Raw genomic sequence first — 19,464 nt, forward strand, 5'->3', positions numbered from 1 at the left:
ACAGTAAAATGTACATCGGTTTCCCTGAAAAATAAACATACTTTTAAAATACGTTACCTTTTTCAAATATTTCTAGATAATCCAAGCAACAGCAAACTTTTTTTCTAGACTTTTTTTCCCTAGCATTTTAAAAGATGTCATCCCATGTCCAGTACTGATATTTTTTACTTACTTTCAGTCTATTTTCAGCCAGCACTATAGCTGCAAACAAGAACTACAAATAGGAAGTGTGCTGAGGGTTTGTTTGAATATTTTTAACAAAAAGAAATGAGATTTAAATTACAAGTTTAATTGTGATTTTACCATCTTTGCTTTTCTTTTACTGATTTAATGAAATGTATGTCACCCACTCTGTACTTATTTGAAAAATTCACTTTAATTGTTGCCAAAAAAAACCCTGTTTCTTTTCTACTTTTTTCTACTTTGACTTAATAAAGGGTTGGCTACTACATCATTAATATCCTAGGTGACCTCCTATTTTTCGCATGTACTATATTTTTAAGCTCTTCCACAATAATAGAACGAGTCTACTGAATAGACCCAAACAGTAAAATAAACCTAAATGAGGGTGTAACCTTTTTGTTTTTACCACTGCATATACCAAATGGGCTAAGTTTAAAAACCAAATGTCTGTTTTTTGTAAAATGATTACAGGTTTATTTGGGTGAAAATCTTAACTGCTGTTCAATGATCTCCTGAATCTCCTGAAAACAAGACGTGTAGAGACATTTTAATAAGGTTTACAAAATAATTTATTAAGGAAACAAAATGTCAGAATAACCCTGCCAAGCTGAAGCTGTTTAGTCATGGAATTCACAAACGTATACTTAAGTATAAGGGAAGATTTGTGCATACCAAGAAACGGCAGTGTTTTATCAGATACAGCTGGAAATAATCTGGATATGCCGTATCTTATTGGAAACCTGGAATATTAGAGGAAAGTGTGTGTGTGTGTGTGTGTGTGGGGGGGGGGGGGGGGGGGGCGGTGGTAGACCGAACTCCTGTAATGTCATAGTTATTGGCAATGGCCATGAATTGTCACAACTGCTCGTTTGTTACCACACACTGCCAAAGAACTATTCTAAAGCAAATAATTAGAATATATCTACCAATTAAACTTAAACAAGTTAATCTCTAATTGGTAGCTTTGATTTTGTGGTATGTGTGCTCTGTGGGATATTTTATTGATTCTAATATATAATATATATATAATATTTTTTTTAAATAATTTGTATACTGGTCACATGTGCATTTTGTGTCAAATCTGTGTGCAGCACTATGACACTGTTATGAGCATTAATACAAACAAAAGCCATTGCTTTTCTTGGGAAATGATCTAGTGCTACCCCCATTGACTAGCTAGTCTTTGTATTACAATTTCCCACTTCCATACCAAGTTTAGGGCTAAATGACCTGGACCTATACTAGTTCTTTCACAAAGTCCTAGTCCAGAAAATGTAGTGACCACAAGCCTATACTGTGCTGATTTTTAAAGTACATATATTGTACAACTTCTAGAACTTCAGTATCTTGAATCAATGATATTTTAACAAATGCCTTTCTTCTGTCCTTTTTGTAGGTTTTTTGGGCCTTCCTTTGCACGATCTGAATGACACTAGCGGTTTCACACACCTTGTGATGGTGGGTCCTGGCTTGTCTACCTAATTTTCTTTTTTTTCGAAATGTTGTGGAGTTGCTGTTCTGTACCATGTATTATTATGCCAATAAAGATTTTTTGAAGAATCACACACGTACTCATAACATTACAACTTTTTTTTCTTCATTATGACAACAGATCAAAAAGCTCTAAAGAAAAGTTCTGTGTTTTGGAGGTCTTTGAGAAGAAGCATCTTGAGAACATTCCAGGAAGGATACCTTTTCAGTGTGCTGCCAGCTAATCTTCCACACTTCAGAGTAGCATGTTAAAATCTAAACAGAAAGACAACTTGATTAAAATATTATATTATACCAAAGGTCATCATGCCAAGAAATATGATTTAATATGCAACAGCTCATAGTAATTCAAATCTGACCCAAATCTGACTTACCTTTATGATTTTCTTAAAGTAATTTTTTAAAGTTCTGGTTCCTGTCCCCAACAAGAAACAGACAAAAACATTTTGTCTGTCAGGTAATTAAAAGCAATACAGGGGTTATCTCCAAATAAAAATCACAGAAACCCATGGCAAAAATTTGAATGGACTGCCAACGGACACAAAAGGTCTAATTGCACTGTAATTTTTGTACATTGTACAGTATGTGTCAGTGTGCAATATAAAATGAACCAGTTTGATGGATCCCATATTTTAATGAAGGTTCTTGTTTAGGAACTATCCTAAGACCACACGTTTGTCCCCTAATTGTGCTCCTGCATTGTCACATAGGCTTCTAAAGGAGATTACAAGTGGCTGATTTTGCACTCATTATACAGACATGCTCCATTGTTCTTCATATCAAAAAGTCTACCTTGAGAAATAGCATGCAATGATCACTGAATTGCAATCATGTAGATATTGGGCCTGATTTATTAAAGCTCTCCACAATTGGAGAATATATATTATTATGGGAAAACCTGGGTGATCTATCTTCTCAAGTCTTGAAAAGCTTTAGTAAATCAGGACCATTAGGTGGCTGAAAGAGGGCTGCATGAGATCAGCAGTACTGGGATGCAACAAAGAATACAAATTTAAAACAGATATTTTAAATGTAAGAACATAGGGTTGCTTTTGATACAGAGTGGTTATGCTAATTAGATGTCATCCAGTTAGGGTTGGTAACTACTCTAGGTACCTTATATTGTGAATTGCCCTCAAATATTCCTATTATATTTTGACATAATCATTTGGGATGGAACAAGTTTTGGCAAAGAGAACCTGCCATGAGTGAGCCTCAAATTGTAACATGTCTTAAAAATACATATATCTCCAAAATGAGAAAGAATAAGAGACACAGTGCTTCTTTGTTTTACTCCATGATAAATGTTAAAACTAAATTAAATATTTCAAAATCCAACCTAGGATGTTAACTCCAAATTCCAATTTTTCAAGGATATAAAAAAGTATCAGGCGTAACTTTTACAAAAAATGCTTATATTGTTGTTTTATGTAAAAAAAGGCGTAGACTTTTACATTTCTGCCATTATTTTGAATAAGAAAAAAGATCCTATGTAGTTGTATAGAGAGAGGTATGTGCTTAGGTAATTACTCATACTATGGTGGCAGATAATACGCAAAATAAGGCTTTCAGGTACAAGGAAAGTACATGCTTATTTTGTATAAAAAAGGAAGAATACAAAGGCTGCAATGGTTGATTATCTCCTAAAAAAAATATAAAGAGATGTAAAGCTGAATTTCACCAATTGTGAAGAGCAGTGAAGCACGTGGTGTGCTTAGCATCTCCATGGAGCCCCAAGCAGCCACCAGTTCTCCCTTTATTATAATCTGCTGCTGATTGATGTATAGGGTTGTATACCGTAGTAACATTTATCATAATGATGTGATATACCGGTAATACTGATTGCAAAACTAATTATGTAATGACAATACATGGAGACCAAGTAAATCTTGTAATCTCCATTTTAGATTGCAAAGAATCCAATATGTTCAGGCCTACTGAAGTAAAAGCATGATAAAATTAAATAAAGCTAGCTTGTGGGGGAGTGGCTTTGGGGGCCTGAAAGATGGCCGCTTAGATTCTGTGCTCTGTCAGCGCCGGCCACGATCTGCAGCAATCCGGGCTCTTTCTCTGCCATCTATGGGCAAAGCACACAAGGCAAGAGTGGGGAAGCTTCCCCCCACCCCAGCATCACAGCTCCTCGCAAATCAGCCCTTTATACGGGCTTATATTGTTGAATCACAATCGGATTTTTCTCTGACCTCCAAGATGACGCTGACTCGCTTCCCCACCACGTGCCGACAGGATGAGTGGACAAGAAGCCAGACACACTGGGCTCCCCAGACCAGATGGACACTCACCTCCACAGGCGGAGGGATTCTCCTATTTGCGGGATCCAGGTTCTCCACGGTTCCTGAGATCTCCTGCGGCGGGTCCGGTGAGTCATGAAATTCACTCAGCGGGCTCCTCTTCCCCTGCAGCATTTCCCCACCGGGCTCCTTAACGGTCCCCAGATCCAGTACCCACCCAGTTAGACGAGATGACACCAGCGGCATTTAAGCAGGGGGTTTCCTTTCCTGCGCACAGCATCCCGGCCCAGGGATCTGGAAGGTCTCTTGCATCAGGCCCCCCTCTATATGCCACAGTGGTCTCCTCTTCTGCAGGACCCCCAGCACCATCAAATGACACCGGAAGGGAGGAATCCACCCACATGAACTTGGGGGCTCCAGAACCCTCCAGAAAATATACCAGGGGGTACTCTTCCTCAGATGAGCACTCACATCTCCCATGGCAACAGTATCTCCAGCTTCTGCCCACTAAGGCGGATTTTCAAAATCTGGTCACTGAAGTGCAGGCGACTTGTCGACCGGAAATAAGGGCCCTACTTGATCTGCTAATAATGATCTGCAGGCTAAAGGAGACATTGAGACCCTCACACACAAATCCCTGGAAAGTTCCCAAAAATTCAGGTATCTATACTGTCTTATTGAGAATTTGGACAATAAAAGTCGTAGGAATAATTACAGGATCCGGGAGGCCACTCAAGACACAAGATTTGATGCTGGTTTTACAAGCTTTTTTCAGCCGTGTACCGGGGCGTCCATCTGCCAGAGAGATTAAAATCATCAGGGCCTTCCGAACCTCCAGGCAACCTAGCACAGCGCCCAGACCACCGGATGTCCTATATCAACTGGACAATGCTGACCTGTAAGATGAGATCATGGCTACTGCTAGGAACATCAGCAATCTTGAATTTGATGGCACCCTGCAACAACGTCGCTTACTACGTTCGCTAATGACCGTGCTCAGGGATAATCGTAACCACTACAGATGGGTTTCCCTTTCACCCTTTCTGCACGCCAAGTTGGAACAACGCCCACGCTTCGTTATCTGGAGGACCTTGTTACCTTTTGTAATAACCTGGGTGTTGATTGTCCGAAACCTCCAGGCTGGGGGCCTGAGGCCCCCCCGCCCACGCTCTCCCCCTTGGCAGGCTTTGCGTGTCCTCATCAAAGTATCCTATCATGTGACTACTATGCTGCTGCTGTCCTAGGTAGTTATTTAGGTATAATGCTATGTTCCTCGTTTATATTGCAGCTTCGGGGGGAGCTTAGCGCCGCAAACGGCTTGTGCTGGGCGGGGCGATGAGCTCTCCTTAGTGCTGAGACACTGTAAGTGATTATGAAATAATGATGACTTGTCTTTGGTTCAACTGCTCCTCTGTTGTGGCCCTCCAGGCCTTCTGCCTCTCTAGGAGGGTATGTTCACCCACCAAACGATTTTGTTTTGACCGGCGCTTGTCAGACCTTTCTTGGTTCCTGATGTGCAACTTAAAGATTACTGAATAATTCCCTTTATTTGGTTCTTTTTTATATCTCTTCCCCTCTTGCACACCCCTGCTCCCACCCTGCATCCTGGTTTCCCGTTGGAGTGTGACGCTTTGCTTTGCTATACCTGGGCCACCCACCTCTGATTGTCCTGTTCTGCTAAGGGGGAGGCGGCTGCCTCCTGGATCCTTTATATTTACAATGGCATTTATTGTTAAAGGTCTGAACTCCAAAACGAAATGGAAGCTGGCCCTTAGAGAATTTAGGTGTCTCCCTCTTAAGAGACTCATTTTGACAGTGCAGGCTCCTTTAACTTTGCTTCTAAACTCTATTCTTAGGTGTTTATGGCTAATTCACCCTGTAAGAAAAGAGCTGGTGTGGCTATTCTTCTGAAACCCTCCTTTAAATTTATACTGTCCCTTTTTTATTGTAGATCCAGAGGGCAGATTCCTCATTCTACATGGTACCTTTCAGGATGTACCCCTCACCCCATGTAATCTATAGGCTCCGAATGTGGGCCAAACTCCATTTCTTTCTAAAACATTAACATATCTGGAGGAGTTTGACTATACCTATTTGGTTGTTGACGGGCACTTTAACTTAACGTTCTCATCAACACAAGATAGACTTACCCTCCATGATGCTCCCCCCCACCTGCAGGTATTGCAGCACTCTAGAACTTTCAGACAACTGATTCGCAGACACCAGCTTTATGATAATTGGCGAATTCATCATCCCACAAGGAAGCAGTTTTCTTTTTACTCCCCTCCTCACTGCACCCATATGCGAATCGACTATATTTACACTAATCTCCCGCTGCTACGGAACAGCGTGTCCTCTGAGATCCATCCCATAACCTGGTCTGATCATGCTCCAATTACGCTAGATTGTTTTTTCCCCTGCTCCAGCAAGGGTTTGCCACTGGAGGATGAATGATTTTTTGCTTAAAAATGAAGGTACCAAATCAGCGCTTACTATTGGAATACAACATTACCTTCGTGAAAACAAAGATTCAGTGGTGCATACATCTACACTTTGGGAGGCCCAAAGAATGGTTTTTAGGGAGCATCACAATACATGCTTTATGCATTGCGGCGAAATATGTTCATAAACGGTCTCTGGGCCTTCTACGAGAACTGACTACCCTTCAGTCTAAATTGCGGGCCCTGGATTTACGGAGGGTTAGTTGGATGATGCAGAGAACCTGCCAATTATACTATTACAAGGACAACAAAGCAGACACCTTACTTGCTCGCAAATTGAGGGATTTGCAAGCTAACGCCTCTCCTGTGGCTAAGAAAGATGAGGGTGGGGTAGTGAGATATGACCCTTCCCATATTGACTCGTGATTTGAGGCTTATTATACAAATCTTTATCAAACGATACACCAAACCCAAAGTTTTCTTGGGGTAGATTTGCAACTGAACTTAGATTCCTATTTGGCAAGTATGGACCTCCCCAAACTAAAACCAGAATACTTGGAGCAGCTTAATAACCCTTTTACTGAAGATGAAATTTCAAAAACTATTGGACAGCTGCCCTCTGCTAAAGCCTCTGGTCCGGATGGGTTGCCCTACCTATATTATAAAACCTTTTTGCCAGATCTTCTCCCACATCTACTGGCTTTATTTAATGATTTCTTGAACAGTAAATCCAATTCCCCCGTCTATGCTGGCTTCATACATCACTGTATTACCTAAGCCAGGTAAGGATCCAATACATTGTTCAAGTTATAGACCCATAGCACTCTTGAACTCAGATCTGAGGAACGTTACGAAAATTTTGGCTACCAGGCTGTCAAAATTCCTCCCCTCTTGCATCCATGGTGATCAGACTGGTTTCATACCTTTTTGCCACGCTAGTGATAATACTGGAAGGGTTGTTTATAATATTCACATTATCAACAAGAGGAAAACACCATCATTAGTACTTAGCCTAGATGCAGAAAAGGCATTTGACCGCCTTAGCTGGCCATTCATTGTTTTCTACTTTACACAAAATGGTTTTCTCTGAGCCCTTTGTGCAGGCCAAATCGCTTTATAAATGCCCCTCAACATTGGTTAAACTACTTTATGCCTCCTCTTCATTGTTTTCTATCAGAAACGGTACCAGACAGGGGTGCCCCCTGTCTCCCCTGCTCTTTGCCACATGTATTGAACCCCTAGCAGCTTGTATCAGATCTAACTCCAACATTATGGGAGTGCCCATTAAAGAGAAATCATATAAAATATCATTAAAATGCTGATGATGTTCTTTTGACTCTAACTGGAGGGAACTGCGTATTTATGGTGAGGTGTCAGGTTACAAAATGAATGCATTGAAATCGGAGTCCTTACCTTTCTACAAGTCCCCCGCACAGGTATCGGCTCTGCGGTCCTCCTACTCTTTTGCTTGGAGTGACCTATCCCTTCGATACCTGGTGGTCCAGATGACTTCTACATATAATCAGCTGTACTCCCACAATTTGCCACCATTGGTCCAAGAGCTACAGTCTCTCTTAAGTAAATGAAAAAATTACCACCTGTCTTTACTGGGACGTATAGCTGCCTTAAAGATGATGCTCCCACCCAAATTGCTGTGAGATGTGTTTGAGACCTTGCCAGTTTGAGTACCACCCGGGTAATAAAGAAATTGCAGACAGATTTCCTAAAATTGTGCATATAGGAGGCATAGTGGCTCAGGGGTTAGCACTCCGGCCTTTGCAGCGCTAGGTCCTAGGTTCGAGTCCCAGCCAGGACACTATCTGCATGGAGTTTGCGGGTTCTCCCCGTGTCTGCGTGGGTTTCCTCCAGGTACTCCGGTTTTCTCCCACATCCCAAAAAAAAACATGCAGTTAGGTTAAATGGCTTCCCACTAGTTTGACCTTAGACTACATTAATGACATATGACTATAGTAGGGATATTAGATTGTGAGCTCCTTTGAGGGACAGTTAGTGACTCCTTTGAGGGACAGTTAGTGACACAACTATGGACTTTGTACAGTGCTGTGTAATATGATGGTGCTATATTAATACTGTATAATAATAATATTATTTATATAATATATATATTATAATATATATATAATAATAATATATGTATATATATATAATAATAATATATTAATATATAATAATAATATATTAATACTGTATAATAATAATAACAGACTTGCAAAACACATAATCTGCACAGCTAGAGATTTAGGGGGTATGGGAGCCCTTAACCTACACAAGTATTATTTAGCAGCCTACTTGCGGTATATACCAATGTGGACGTCGCCTCATTCACCCAGTGTTTGTAGGTATCTCGAAGAGAGTTGGATTGCTCCTGCACACCCTAATGTTATGCTATGGAGCTCATCCCTCTTACTGGCTGACAATGACCTTCCTGCACCCATGGTTTTTACAAGGAACCTCTGGAGATTTTGTAAGGGTAGATATGGTCTCTTATCAAAGGCCTCAAGGCTGACATCTATTATTTACACCCCCAAAAATGTCAGGACCTTGGAACAAAAGAGGCCTATTTCAAATCAGACATTTGCTACATCCGGTTGAGAAACGTTTATATACCTTAGAAGAGCTTTGTGATAAGGTTGAACTCCCCTGTACGTCCTTTTATGCATACCTGCAAATTAGACATTTTATCCTTGCCCTCCAGCCCTCGGACAAATTCCAGAACATGACTTCTTTTGGGAGATTGTGCGCGGAGGGCCCGTACTCCAAGGGTGTTGTTTCGTCTTTATACCACCTCCTGCACCTGTCAGTTCACTAGAATTCAGGTAAGTTCAAATATATGCTAAAATGGGAGGAGGTGTTAGGACAGACTCTGGATTTTGATGAGTGGCTGGTTATTAGATTATTTTCAGATGGCATCACACTCTGGAAGTTCTCCAAAGGCTATTCCCGGGCACAGATCCCACCTGTTGGGTGTTGTAGGGACCCCCAAGGCACCCCGGAGCACATCTTCTGGTTCTGTCCCATTATTAAAGGATACTGGTCATGGGTTAACACGTTGCTTTCAGAGGTGGTCAAACTGCAGATATCCCTAGATCCTCTAACTCACCTTTTAGGCCAACCTTTTAGGACACTACCCAAATTCTCTTGCAAACTGGTGTGGCATATTTTAGTGGCAGCACGAACACTGATTCCCTCTAAGTGGAAAGCTGTTCTGCCCCCTTCCATGGAGGCTCCATACAAAAGGATTCAGGAAGTACGTCTTTTGGAGTATCTCTCCTTAGAAACACAATAGACAGTTTTGAAAAAACGTGGAAAAGACCACTAAGACCATTATTATGCTCAGTTGTCTTTTATGACCTATGTTATTGCCACACTCTTACTCTGTACCCCTCCCTTCCCTCTCCTTCTTTTTCCATTAGTTTGGTTTTCGGATTGACTGTGTTCGTCTCATTAAATGTGTTCTCCTCCGTTGTTTAATATCATCATTATTATAATTGACACATGTATTCATTCACTTTTGTCTGATGTTCAATATGCACAAGGCAAGTTTGGGATAACATTCACAGATGTATGAATAATTTCTATACTGTCTATTGGCTTTGTGTATTTTATGCTACTTTACATATGGACCAGGCTAACTGCCCTCCAACACTTCCAGGCCTTTCTTAGCTTGCCTCACAACTGTTTTCCTCAGGTTTCTTTTTGTTATGTTATTGCACTTTATTGTTACTTCTTATTTTTTTATTTCTGTAACCTTGTTGAAAAATTTTCAATAAAATACAATTTAAAAAAAGCTAGCTTGCCATATCTCACCCCTGCATACAGACCACTTTCCTGACCATCTCCTCCTGCCTTTTGCACCTTACTGTTGGTTTACTGGGCCGATGAGCCAACAGTAGGCTTCAAGGGACCAGTACCAATAACCAGAAAATTACTTTTCATATGTGTGTATATATATATACTCGAGTATACTAGAGGAATTTCAGTTTATATTCAGGCTACTAGATGGTCCCGTGTCATTATGTAAAACTTTTCACAAACTCTTGTCTGTCTGAGACAAGGTAAAGTGGACCTACCACGAAAATGTTTACTTTATATAAAAGGGTTAGGTAAAAAGGTGTGTGTGTTTTTTTTTTTACCCCCTTCTGTTCCTAACTGAATGGGAGCACAGAGCCTCCTGGGATATCTACATTACATATCCCAGGAGGCTTTGGGCATGCACAGAAGGGGCATTTCAGGCACTAAAAAAATAAAAGAGCCAATCTCACGCATGGCCTGTAGGATTTAGTTACAGCTGGCCTCATCACCCGATCTAGCGTCTGCTCAGTGCAAGATTGGGTGACACAGCTAAAAGAAATAAAGAAGAAGATGGTGGCACCCAGTGCTTCCTCCGCACAGGGACAAAGGAGGATTCCAGGATGGCAGGGGACCTAATTGAGGCCAAGTATAGTGGAATCGGGGGCTATGTGGAAGTAATGTAGTTTTTTATCTGTTTTTTTTTTCAGGTATATTTAGGTAAGGTACCTTTTTTTTATTTAAGTATATGTGATTTTATATATATATATATAAATTTGCTTTAGCAATTACACCATAGAATGGAGCACCACAGCAAGGTAATGCCAAAGCTATTACAAACCAAATGCCAAAGCTATTACAAACTGTTTCAAGGGTTTATATTATCGTTATGCAATAAATGAAAAAAAATTTTCCTCTTTCATACAGTGTCCAACATCTGGTCTACTTTTTTACCGCAACTAACATGTAATTAATTACTATAAAAAGCCCTTTTCACCCCTCTGATTTTTATATCCATCTAAAAGATAGAGCTTACCTGCTTCAGTGGTTTCCTTGGTTGGAAGGCACACTCATCCAAAACGTCCTTCATGCTCTTGTAACAAACTGTCCTTGCTAGTTTAGTCCTCAGCATGTATTTTATACCTTTCACAACCTGCACAAAAAATGTATATACTGACTTTGCTTATAACATAATAATTTAGTCTTATACATAATTAGGATCATTTTTTCACCTGTATCATCGCTTTCTCTATCTTCTGGTCTTTAAATAGGAAAGCATCATTGGACATGTTGTTATATGCATACACAGTTATTCTTACTGCTTTTTTGACTTCGGGGTCATTTGTGCTGGCATTTTTGGGGAACCCAGGGTCCAGTGTAGTGGGTTGAATGTCTGCAATGAAAATATTATACTGGATAATTGCAAAAAAGAAATAAAACTTTATTTTAAATGGATTGTAAAATATATTTTTTGTGTGCTAGATTGGCGTAATTTTCATTACATGCATTCATAATCAGTATTTTCATTTTGCTTTAGGGTGATTACAAAACAAGGCATTTAATGTACACTTGCTCCCCAGGCAGGTGTTTCAGGGTGAGGAAGTGGTTGGGCAGATTTGGATACATTTTGATATATGATCACTTTACCTTTTTTCTTGCATAATTGTATAGTCTGCTCTTCTGTACTGATATGGTTAGTCTGGTTTCACTACATACAGCTTCTGAAAATGTGCACCCATCATCATCTAGCCCTTTCCTCCCGAGCCAAATATATCAAGCCCATACGTTTCTTTCACTGGATTGCATTCTTTTTAATCATGGAGGTTAAACATTGCATGTGGGCAGGATGCTGTTATATTTTAAGAAGGCTTTGCACAGCACCTTTTTGGCCCCTTCCACCCGCTATCATCTGCCTACAGCGTGTAAAGCACAGGAAAACAATAATGATGTCACTGGGTCTAAAATAATGTAATATAAATGGAAGATTTTTTTTTTTTTATGTTATCACATTGAAGTGTGGGAAAGGCAACTATTAGTAAATATTGCTTAAAATAAAAAATTAGGATACGTTTAAAATACATTGTAGTAAAATTTGTAATTATTGTTCAATAATATGTGCAAATTTTTCTCTGAATCTTTAATTCTAAACACAGCTTACAATTGTCCAAAGAGCATATGTAATATTGGTGGACTGAAGTGAAAATGCAAATGGAGTATTTCCCGGGCAGATATTGGTATGTTATGCAATGTTATTTGGCAGAACAGTAAAATCATGCATCCTTGCCCATGATCACTGGACACCCTCCTGCTTTGTTTGCAGAGTTATATAAATTATATTAGCAGGAGAAATGTAGAGTCCACATGTCAATAGCCAGTGTATGTTACAGAAAAATGTTAAAAACAGTTGACTGGATGCATTTTTTAGTGGTCACATAATTTGCTGTATTGTAGGTTGACATTGTTGATTTATTCAGACAAGTCCAGAATATTGGACTTTGCAGCCACCATAGTAAACTTTTAATGGTTTCTCCCATACACCTAATTAAAAGTTACCAAAAAGTCAACTCTCAATTATGGCAGTTGAGGAGGGGAAGAGTTAGATACATCATGGTTTGCAAGGGTTAGCAGAGACAACAAATGCAATCAATCATTTTAATGCAAAAAAGGATACAGTTTTTATATAGAGCCGTCAGATTCCGCAGCGCTTTACAAAGTCCCTAGTCATGTCACATGCTGTCCTTCAAAAGCGACTTAATGTCTCTACCTTAGTCACATGTCAGTAACACAGATTAAGGACAATTTTGGGGGGAAGCCAATTAACCCAACTGCATGTTTTTGCAATGTGTAAGGAAACTGGAGGAAACCCATGCAAAGACAGGGAGAACCTGCAAACTCCATGCAGATAATGTCTTAAAATGGTTAAAATTTGAACCAGGGACCTAGCACTGCACAGGCCAGAGTGCTAACCACTGAGCTACCGTGTTGCCCATTATCAAGAAGTTTTTGTGTTAAATCAAAGTTTTAATATTAGCAATAACATGAGAAATACCATAAAACCATTCCAGGAGTATCCCTTAAAGCGTACCTAAACTCAGAATTTTCACTTTACATTAAAAGGGTAGACAAGACTTTTATTTAAAGTTAAAATTCAGTTTGTTTGTGTGTGTTTTTTTAAGTGCAACGCATGCGCAGTGAGATCAGCAAGTTTTTCCCAATTTCTGTCACCTCATCTCAAGCTTGCACAGTGCGAGATCGGGTGACGTAGGAAGAAGAACCAGGAAGATGGTGGCGCCTGACGCTCCCTCTGCGCCAGGCCAAATATGAATACCGGAACGACGTGGGACACGATGGAAGAAACCTCCTGACGGACAGACTGATCTGCAGGATCGAAGGTAAGTGTTCAATTCTGAAGCAATCAGAGGTGGTAAGTGAAGATCCCATTTATGCATCGCCCTAATAACACAACTAGTATTGTGTCATAGAGTAGAACTAAATATTGTAGAGTGAACTAAATATTGATTAAAAAACATAATCATTGCACAATGTTTCATGTATATATATATATATATATATATATATATATATATATATATATATATTCTGGTTTTAGCTAACAGCAATACAGTCCATTTCCCTGCCTTTAAATGTGGAACAAAGGCAGTTTAATTCTATAACTTTCTGCAGTTCCCACTCCAGTTCCTTCTAAAAGCTTTTACGCAGGAGGTACTACTACAAAATCCCCTGAACTGACATACCTCCCAACTGTTCCTGATTTGAAGGAACTGTCCCTCCTTCAGACTCTTTTTTTTCCCTCATTTGTCAAAATCAGCATTTGATATGTTTTACACTTTCTGTAGCTATGCATATTACTGTGAGATTGGAAAACAAGTCTGGAGAAGCAGATAAAGTCTGCAAAACATGTCACGTGACATGAAGTAGCTTTCTTTCTGGATATCCTGTTTAATACACTTACATCTATCAAAATTACATCATGGCATCCTAATTGGGTTGTGGATTTTTAAATTTTTCTATATATATGGTAAATTTTTGAGAATCTGTTTTTGCCTGGAAACATTATTCATTATCATGCATGCAGAATACAGTCTGTGCTTTGCGCAATGCTTATATTTTGCCTTTTTTAAACTGTCTACAAAACGTTTATGAGACCACAAGGTCCATTTATAAAGCCATTCACTGTAACAAACCCTGGTGGAGAATCAGTTACTGCTATTGAAACACATAAAAAATTCCACATGGACCTGGGAAATTCTCCGCCAGGGAATGTTTCAGTAATGTCAGATTCACAGCTTTATAAATAGACCCTTATGTTTAAATGTTACCCTACACTATAGAAATGTCATATAACATAAACCATTTGCCATTAAAAAGTGTTAATTTGCTTTAGACTTTTCATCCAACCTCTAAATTATTCAATATGTTATTGTGAAAAGCTAATATAAAAGAAAAGTAGTTGTGAAAAAAAAATCTTCTTTGATTACCCATTCATTTTTTGTGTATTAGTGTAACTTAGTCTGCAAAATGGGGGTGTGTTGTGCCAACATGGCTGTGGGCTTCCCCTTCAGTGGTAAAGATGGAAAGAGAGGGAACCTCCACAAAAAATGTAAAAGAAAAGCATAGCCACCCTTTGATATAATGTTACAAATGTGAATAACATAGGTCTGATTTAAATACAATAATCAATATGTGGCAGGCTAGGCTAGTCAAATGAAAGTCACATAAAAAAAAAAAATTAGGTTAAACATTACATTAATGCAATCCAATCCACAAAATGATATAATTTTAAAGTAAAAAGTGACAAAAATCTTAAAACCAATTTAATGTTATCACTACTTTACTGTTGGTAATACTTATAAGAATGCCCCTTTCTGTGTTCCTTCAAAAATATGTATTAAGCAGAACATAAACCCTGCGTGTCTCTGTTTTGTCTGCACGTAAATGGTATAGAGCAAAAAAAGACCCCTCACCACAAAAGGAAACCACATTATGTTACGCAAAGCATTACCAATAGCTAAGTGTTAGGACTAGGTGTGAAAACTAACTGCTGCTTATTCTTCTTTTGCAAATGTGTCACAGTACAGGGGAACACTAAAGACAAAAGAACAGAACAGAGCTTGTGGATAATGGAGGGGAAGATGGGGTACAGTACAGTGGTGCTGGATCCAGAAGTGAGGGGCAGTGCAGATGGTGCTAAAGGCAGAAGTGATAGCAGTAATAGGAGACACTGGAGGGGTAGGTGGGGTATGGTACATTTAGACTGGAGGTAGAGGAGAAGTGCTGGGGTACACTGGGGGAATAAGGAACAGTACAAGGGCAACACTAGAGGCAAATGAGGGGAAGAGTGGAGGGGAAACAAGAAGGTATAGCATGCAACAAGAGGGTGCTGGATGCAGAATAGAGGAGCAGTGCTACAGTGGAGGGGCAGGTGGGGTACCATAGAATTGTAGCAATAGTGTCAGCATAGAGAATCAGTTTTGGCGGCTTGTGGGCTATAGTACAGGGAGAACACTGGAGGCAGAGGGAAGAAGAGGTTCTGTGGTACCCTGGGGGATAGGGATGAGTGAGAATGCCTTTGACATTCTTGGAAAATTTCCTCGAACTTCGGATGGGTCTGTGAAATTTCGTTGAAACGACTATGCGGACCCAACGGAAGATCGAAGAATCATTACAGGAGGAGTGGCGCGGCTGCAAGTCAGCTGTGGAAATCCTCCTGTGCGCGATCCCGGGGCACTGAAAGTTAAATGAGGGCCAGCCCATTTTAACCTCTAGTACCCGGGGATCGTGCACAGGATGATTCCCACAGCTGCTTTCATTTATGATGAGCAAAGCCGCGGGACTCTGTGTTCTTGGATAAACGGCTGAATTTACACCGGCTGTTCTCACCCACATGTTCGGTAAGCGAAAACGTCCCAATTCGCTGCAAGATCGAATTTGAAAATTTCGCTCGCTCATCCCTAGTGAGTAACTGTACAGAGTAAGACTGAAAACAAAAGAGGAGAAGGGCAGGGGAACAGTGGGGGGAAGAAAAATTTTGGTGCATAGGAAGTGCAAGAGGCAGAAAAGGAGTAGAGAAGCAACTGTTGGTGGGGAAGGGTGGGGGTCATTAGAGACAAAAAAAAAGAGAAAAGTGCTGGGGTAACACTAAAAGTAAAGATGATGTACACGGGGGCATAATAGAGGAGCAGTGCTGGGGAGACAGTAAAGGGGCAGCTGGGGTACAGTAGACAGAGAACACTGGAAAAAAAAGTCATAACACAGATCTGGGAGTGAGGTGCAGGTGCAAAGGGCAGGTAAGGTATAGTACAGAGGGGTGCTGAAGGATGAGGAAAGGTGCAGTGCCAGGTACACTTAAGGAAATTAAGAAAGTAGGTAAGATACCTAGTGTCTTCCTATCACTGATACCAAATCACTTTTAGGTACTTCCATTACTTAATAAAATGAAAATACATCCAATGATTTATTAATGCATACAGAGCTGCATTATTTGTGTCTTTTATATCTGCCTAGATGTCATCTTTAAAGAATACCAGTCAGAAAGCAGACAAGACAGAAATGTTCTGCAGTATTTCCCAGCTGGGTTAGTTTCTGCTGCTTTCTGTGCAACTTTTATCTAATCTATCCATTGAGTTTATCTATGTAAATGACATAACACTAATGGCATAACCAGTACAAATGTAATGAGCGACAAACTGAGCATTCACCAATTGTATGGACATTTCACAGTATGTGAATAATGCAAATAACCTGCAATTCTATAGAAAACAAAGATGTACAGAAATGATTTATATGCCTACCAGTGTCAGTCTCGGCTTGAGTTCTCGCTCCTAACATTAACAAGATGACCAAACTCAGCAAAGCAGTCATGATGTCGTGTTCATAGAGAAGAGAATGATGAGAATTCAGCAGTGATCAGACTTGATAATTTTCTTTAACAGGAAGAAGAGTTGATCTGTGAGAAGGAACTCATTGGTTACAAATTTTCTTTTTTTTTAACAGTACTCTTCCTGTTTCTAGTGGTTTATCACTAACAAAGGGCACATGTATACTACTCATCAATACAGTTACAGTAGAAATATGCACAAAGTATGTTTGATTGATTTTCCACATATATCATATACCGTAAATTTAGATGCTAGCATAATCCCAATACAAAGCAAATGTATATTTTCTTAATAAAGCTCCACCTTTTGTCCTTAAAAAACAGTCCATATATTGTCATCCAGTACCCTTTCCTAAGATAAGATGATGTCATCAATTTGCTGCAGCAGTTAAGTATTTCCGTAGTCCCCCATAGCTCCGTGATCAGATTGGAATATTTGTAACATTTATACCAAATCACAAGGTGGGAGGCTGCAACTAGGGGTTGACCTGTGCCAGACATTTGTGTCTGATTTACATGTCAACTATGAGCCAGCCATATCAGTGATCTCTGAAAGTTAATAAATACATGTAATACCACAATGCTTAATATTTGTGCACCTATTATAAAAAAATATATTTCACAGTAGTACAATAACAAGCAATTTATTGAGACTATGGTAAAAATGAGAAATATAGGAAAAAAGGTATATCTCTAAAAGTTTCTTTCCTAGGGACCTAAATATAACATGCAACAACAGACACTCTGCAACAACTGTGACTGCTGTGCGACTAGTGACATTGGGCTGGAAAAACAAAACAAAAAAAGAATCCATCCAATAAAAAGTGAACTTTAGGTATAGGTGAAGCCTATTGGGAGTGTCAGCTCTTATTTTCCTACATATATCTTGATCATTCCAACAGTGGGGTCTCCCCACCATAGTTTATTCTGTTCTGGTAGTTTGAGCGTTCTAGCAACTCCTTCTGGGTTTTACAAAATGTAAATTATATCAATCGAATATTTGTAGTCCGTAGGTCTGAAAAGGTTGGAGACCACTACCTTAGACCAAATAATTAGGGATGAGCAAGTGAGATTATTAAACTCGATCTTGCGATGAATTCGGCCGTTCTCGCTCACCGAAATTGTAAGCGAGAGCGTCCGGTGTAATTTCGCAGATCGAGATAGAATTTTCCTTCATTTTCAAAGTCCTGCAGGCTGTGCTGATCAATGATTGCAGCCATGGCTGCATGAATGAATGGAGCCCTGGGAATCCACTGCGTTAATTAACCTCTAGTGCCCGGGGATCGCACACAGGACGATTTCCAGGGCTGCACGAATAAATGCGACCTGGGAATCCTCCTGTAATGATTTCCTGGAACTTCTGATGGGTCCAGAGGAATTCTCGCTCATCCCTACAAATATTGTGTTTTTTAATATTCCAGTTTAGTCTTCCATGTAACTGGAATAAAGAAGCTGTATAAATTTTGGCACACATTCACATTGACTTACACCTGAAACAAGCTTGCAAAGATGCATGTTTTTAATTATTTTAAGCTTGTCTGACCTGCTTTTCTTTTTTAATAGGTGGAGTAGAGCTAGCAAACAGCTATCCATCTAGTGATAGTCTCTCACTTTCATTTGTGCATGGACAGGCCTGGTCATACATTCACAGGTATCCCATATACAACACTACCTATGCAGTAAGGGCTAACACAGCATCAAACAGGGTGCCCTCTTCAATTGCTGTCACAGCAGAACTGCATTACATCCCAACTGTGTGTCATTTCTTTAATGTCCTCCATCCACCACACTCTTCCTATGTCTTCCCTTTTTATGCTTTTTTCTCTTCCACAATCTTGTATAGCTCCTCTCCAGAGCCCCAACCCTCCAGACCTATTTTGTGCTGTGGCTGAAAAAAAATGATTTTTTTTTCTTTATTACTAAATTCTATAGAAATGGTTTTGACTTTTTTTTTTTTTAGGCCATCTTCATTTGGGACTTTGTACATCCAGATAACTTTCAAGATCCTTGTGTAGCATCACACTCCAAGCATGTAATTTTCCTTGGGGTGTTCCTTATAATCTTTGGAAAGAAGGTATAGTCTACACAGTTTATTTCATGTATGATGGTATTCTTGGATTTATATTCTGGAACGTCAACACCTTCACAAATACCCTAAATGTTTCATCTGCATACATGATAAAGAGCAGTGGAGACAGATTATATTCTTGGCACAGGCCTCTCTTCACTGGTATGGCAATTTTGAGTTGGTATCCATCTTCATTTTGCTGTTATAGATAGTGGCTATATCTTTCTTACACACAGCCCTTTTAGGAGTATTTCTAGAATGTCATGCTTGACTTGATCAAATGCCTGTTGACAAATCAAATAACAAAGTCAAGAAGAATTTGAT

At 39.6% G+C, this 19,464-nt stretch overlaps 1 protein-coding gene and 1 long non-coding RNA gene across 2 annotated transcripts; one reads left to right on the top strand and one right to left on the bottom strand.

Moving 5' to 3' along the window:
- Nucleotides 1-250: 250 nt before the first annotated feature.
- Nucleotides 251-1,746, top strand: LOC140329241 (uncharacterized). The gene is made up of 2 exons (XR_011920444.1): nt 251-738; nt 1,580-1,746. It is a non-coding gene; the product is annotated as an uncharacterized lncRNA (long non-coding RNA).
- Nucleotides 1,747-1,758: 12 nt separating this feature from the next.
- On the bottom strand, nt 1,759-17,143 carry LOC140329240 (cystatin-F-like). The gene is made up of 4 exons (XM_072409404.1): nt 16,987-17,143; nt 11,407-11,567; nt 11,211-11,327; nt 1,759-1,929 (listed from the first exon to the last, which is right to left on the bottom strand). The coding sequence occupies exons 1-4, from the start codon at nt 17,054-17,056 to the stop codon at nt 1,807-1,809; spliced, it is 471 nt and encodes a 156-aa protein (XP_072265505.1). The 5' UTR covers nt 17,057-17,143; the 3' UTR covers nt 1,759-1,806.
- Between the last annotated feature and the right edge of the window lie 2,321 nt (nt 17,144-19,464).

Source organism: Pyxicephalus adspersus, chromosome 4, assembly GCF_032062135.1.
Source record: "Pyxicephalus adspersus chromosome 4, UCB_Pads_2.0, whole genome shotgun sequence".
Classification (NCBI taxonomy): domain Eukaryota; kingdom Metazoa; phylum Chordata; class Amphibia; order Anura; family Pyxicephalidae; genus Pyxicephalus; species Pyxicephalus adspersus.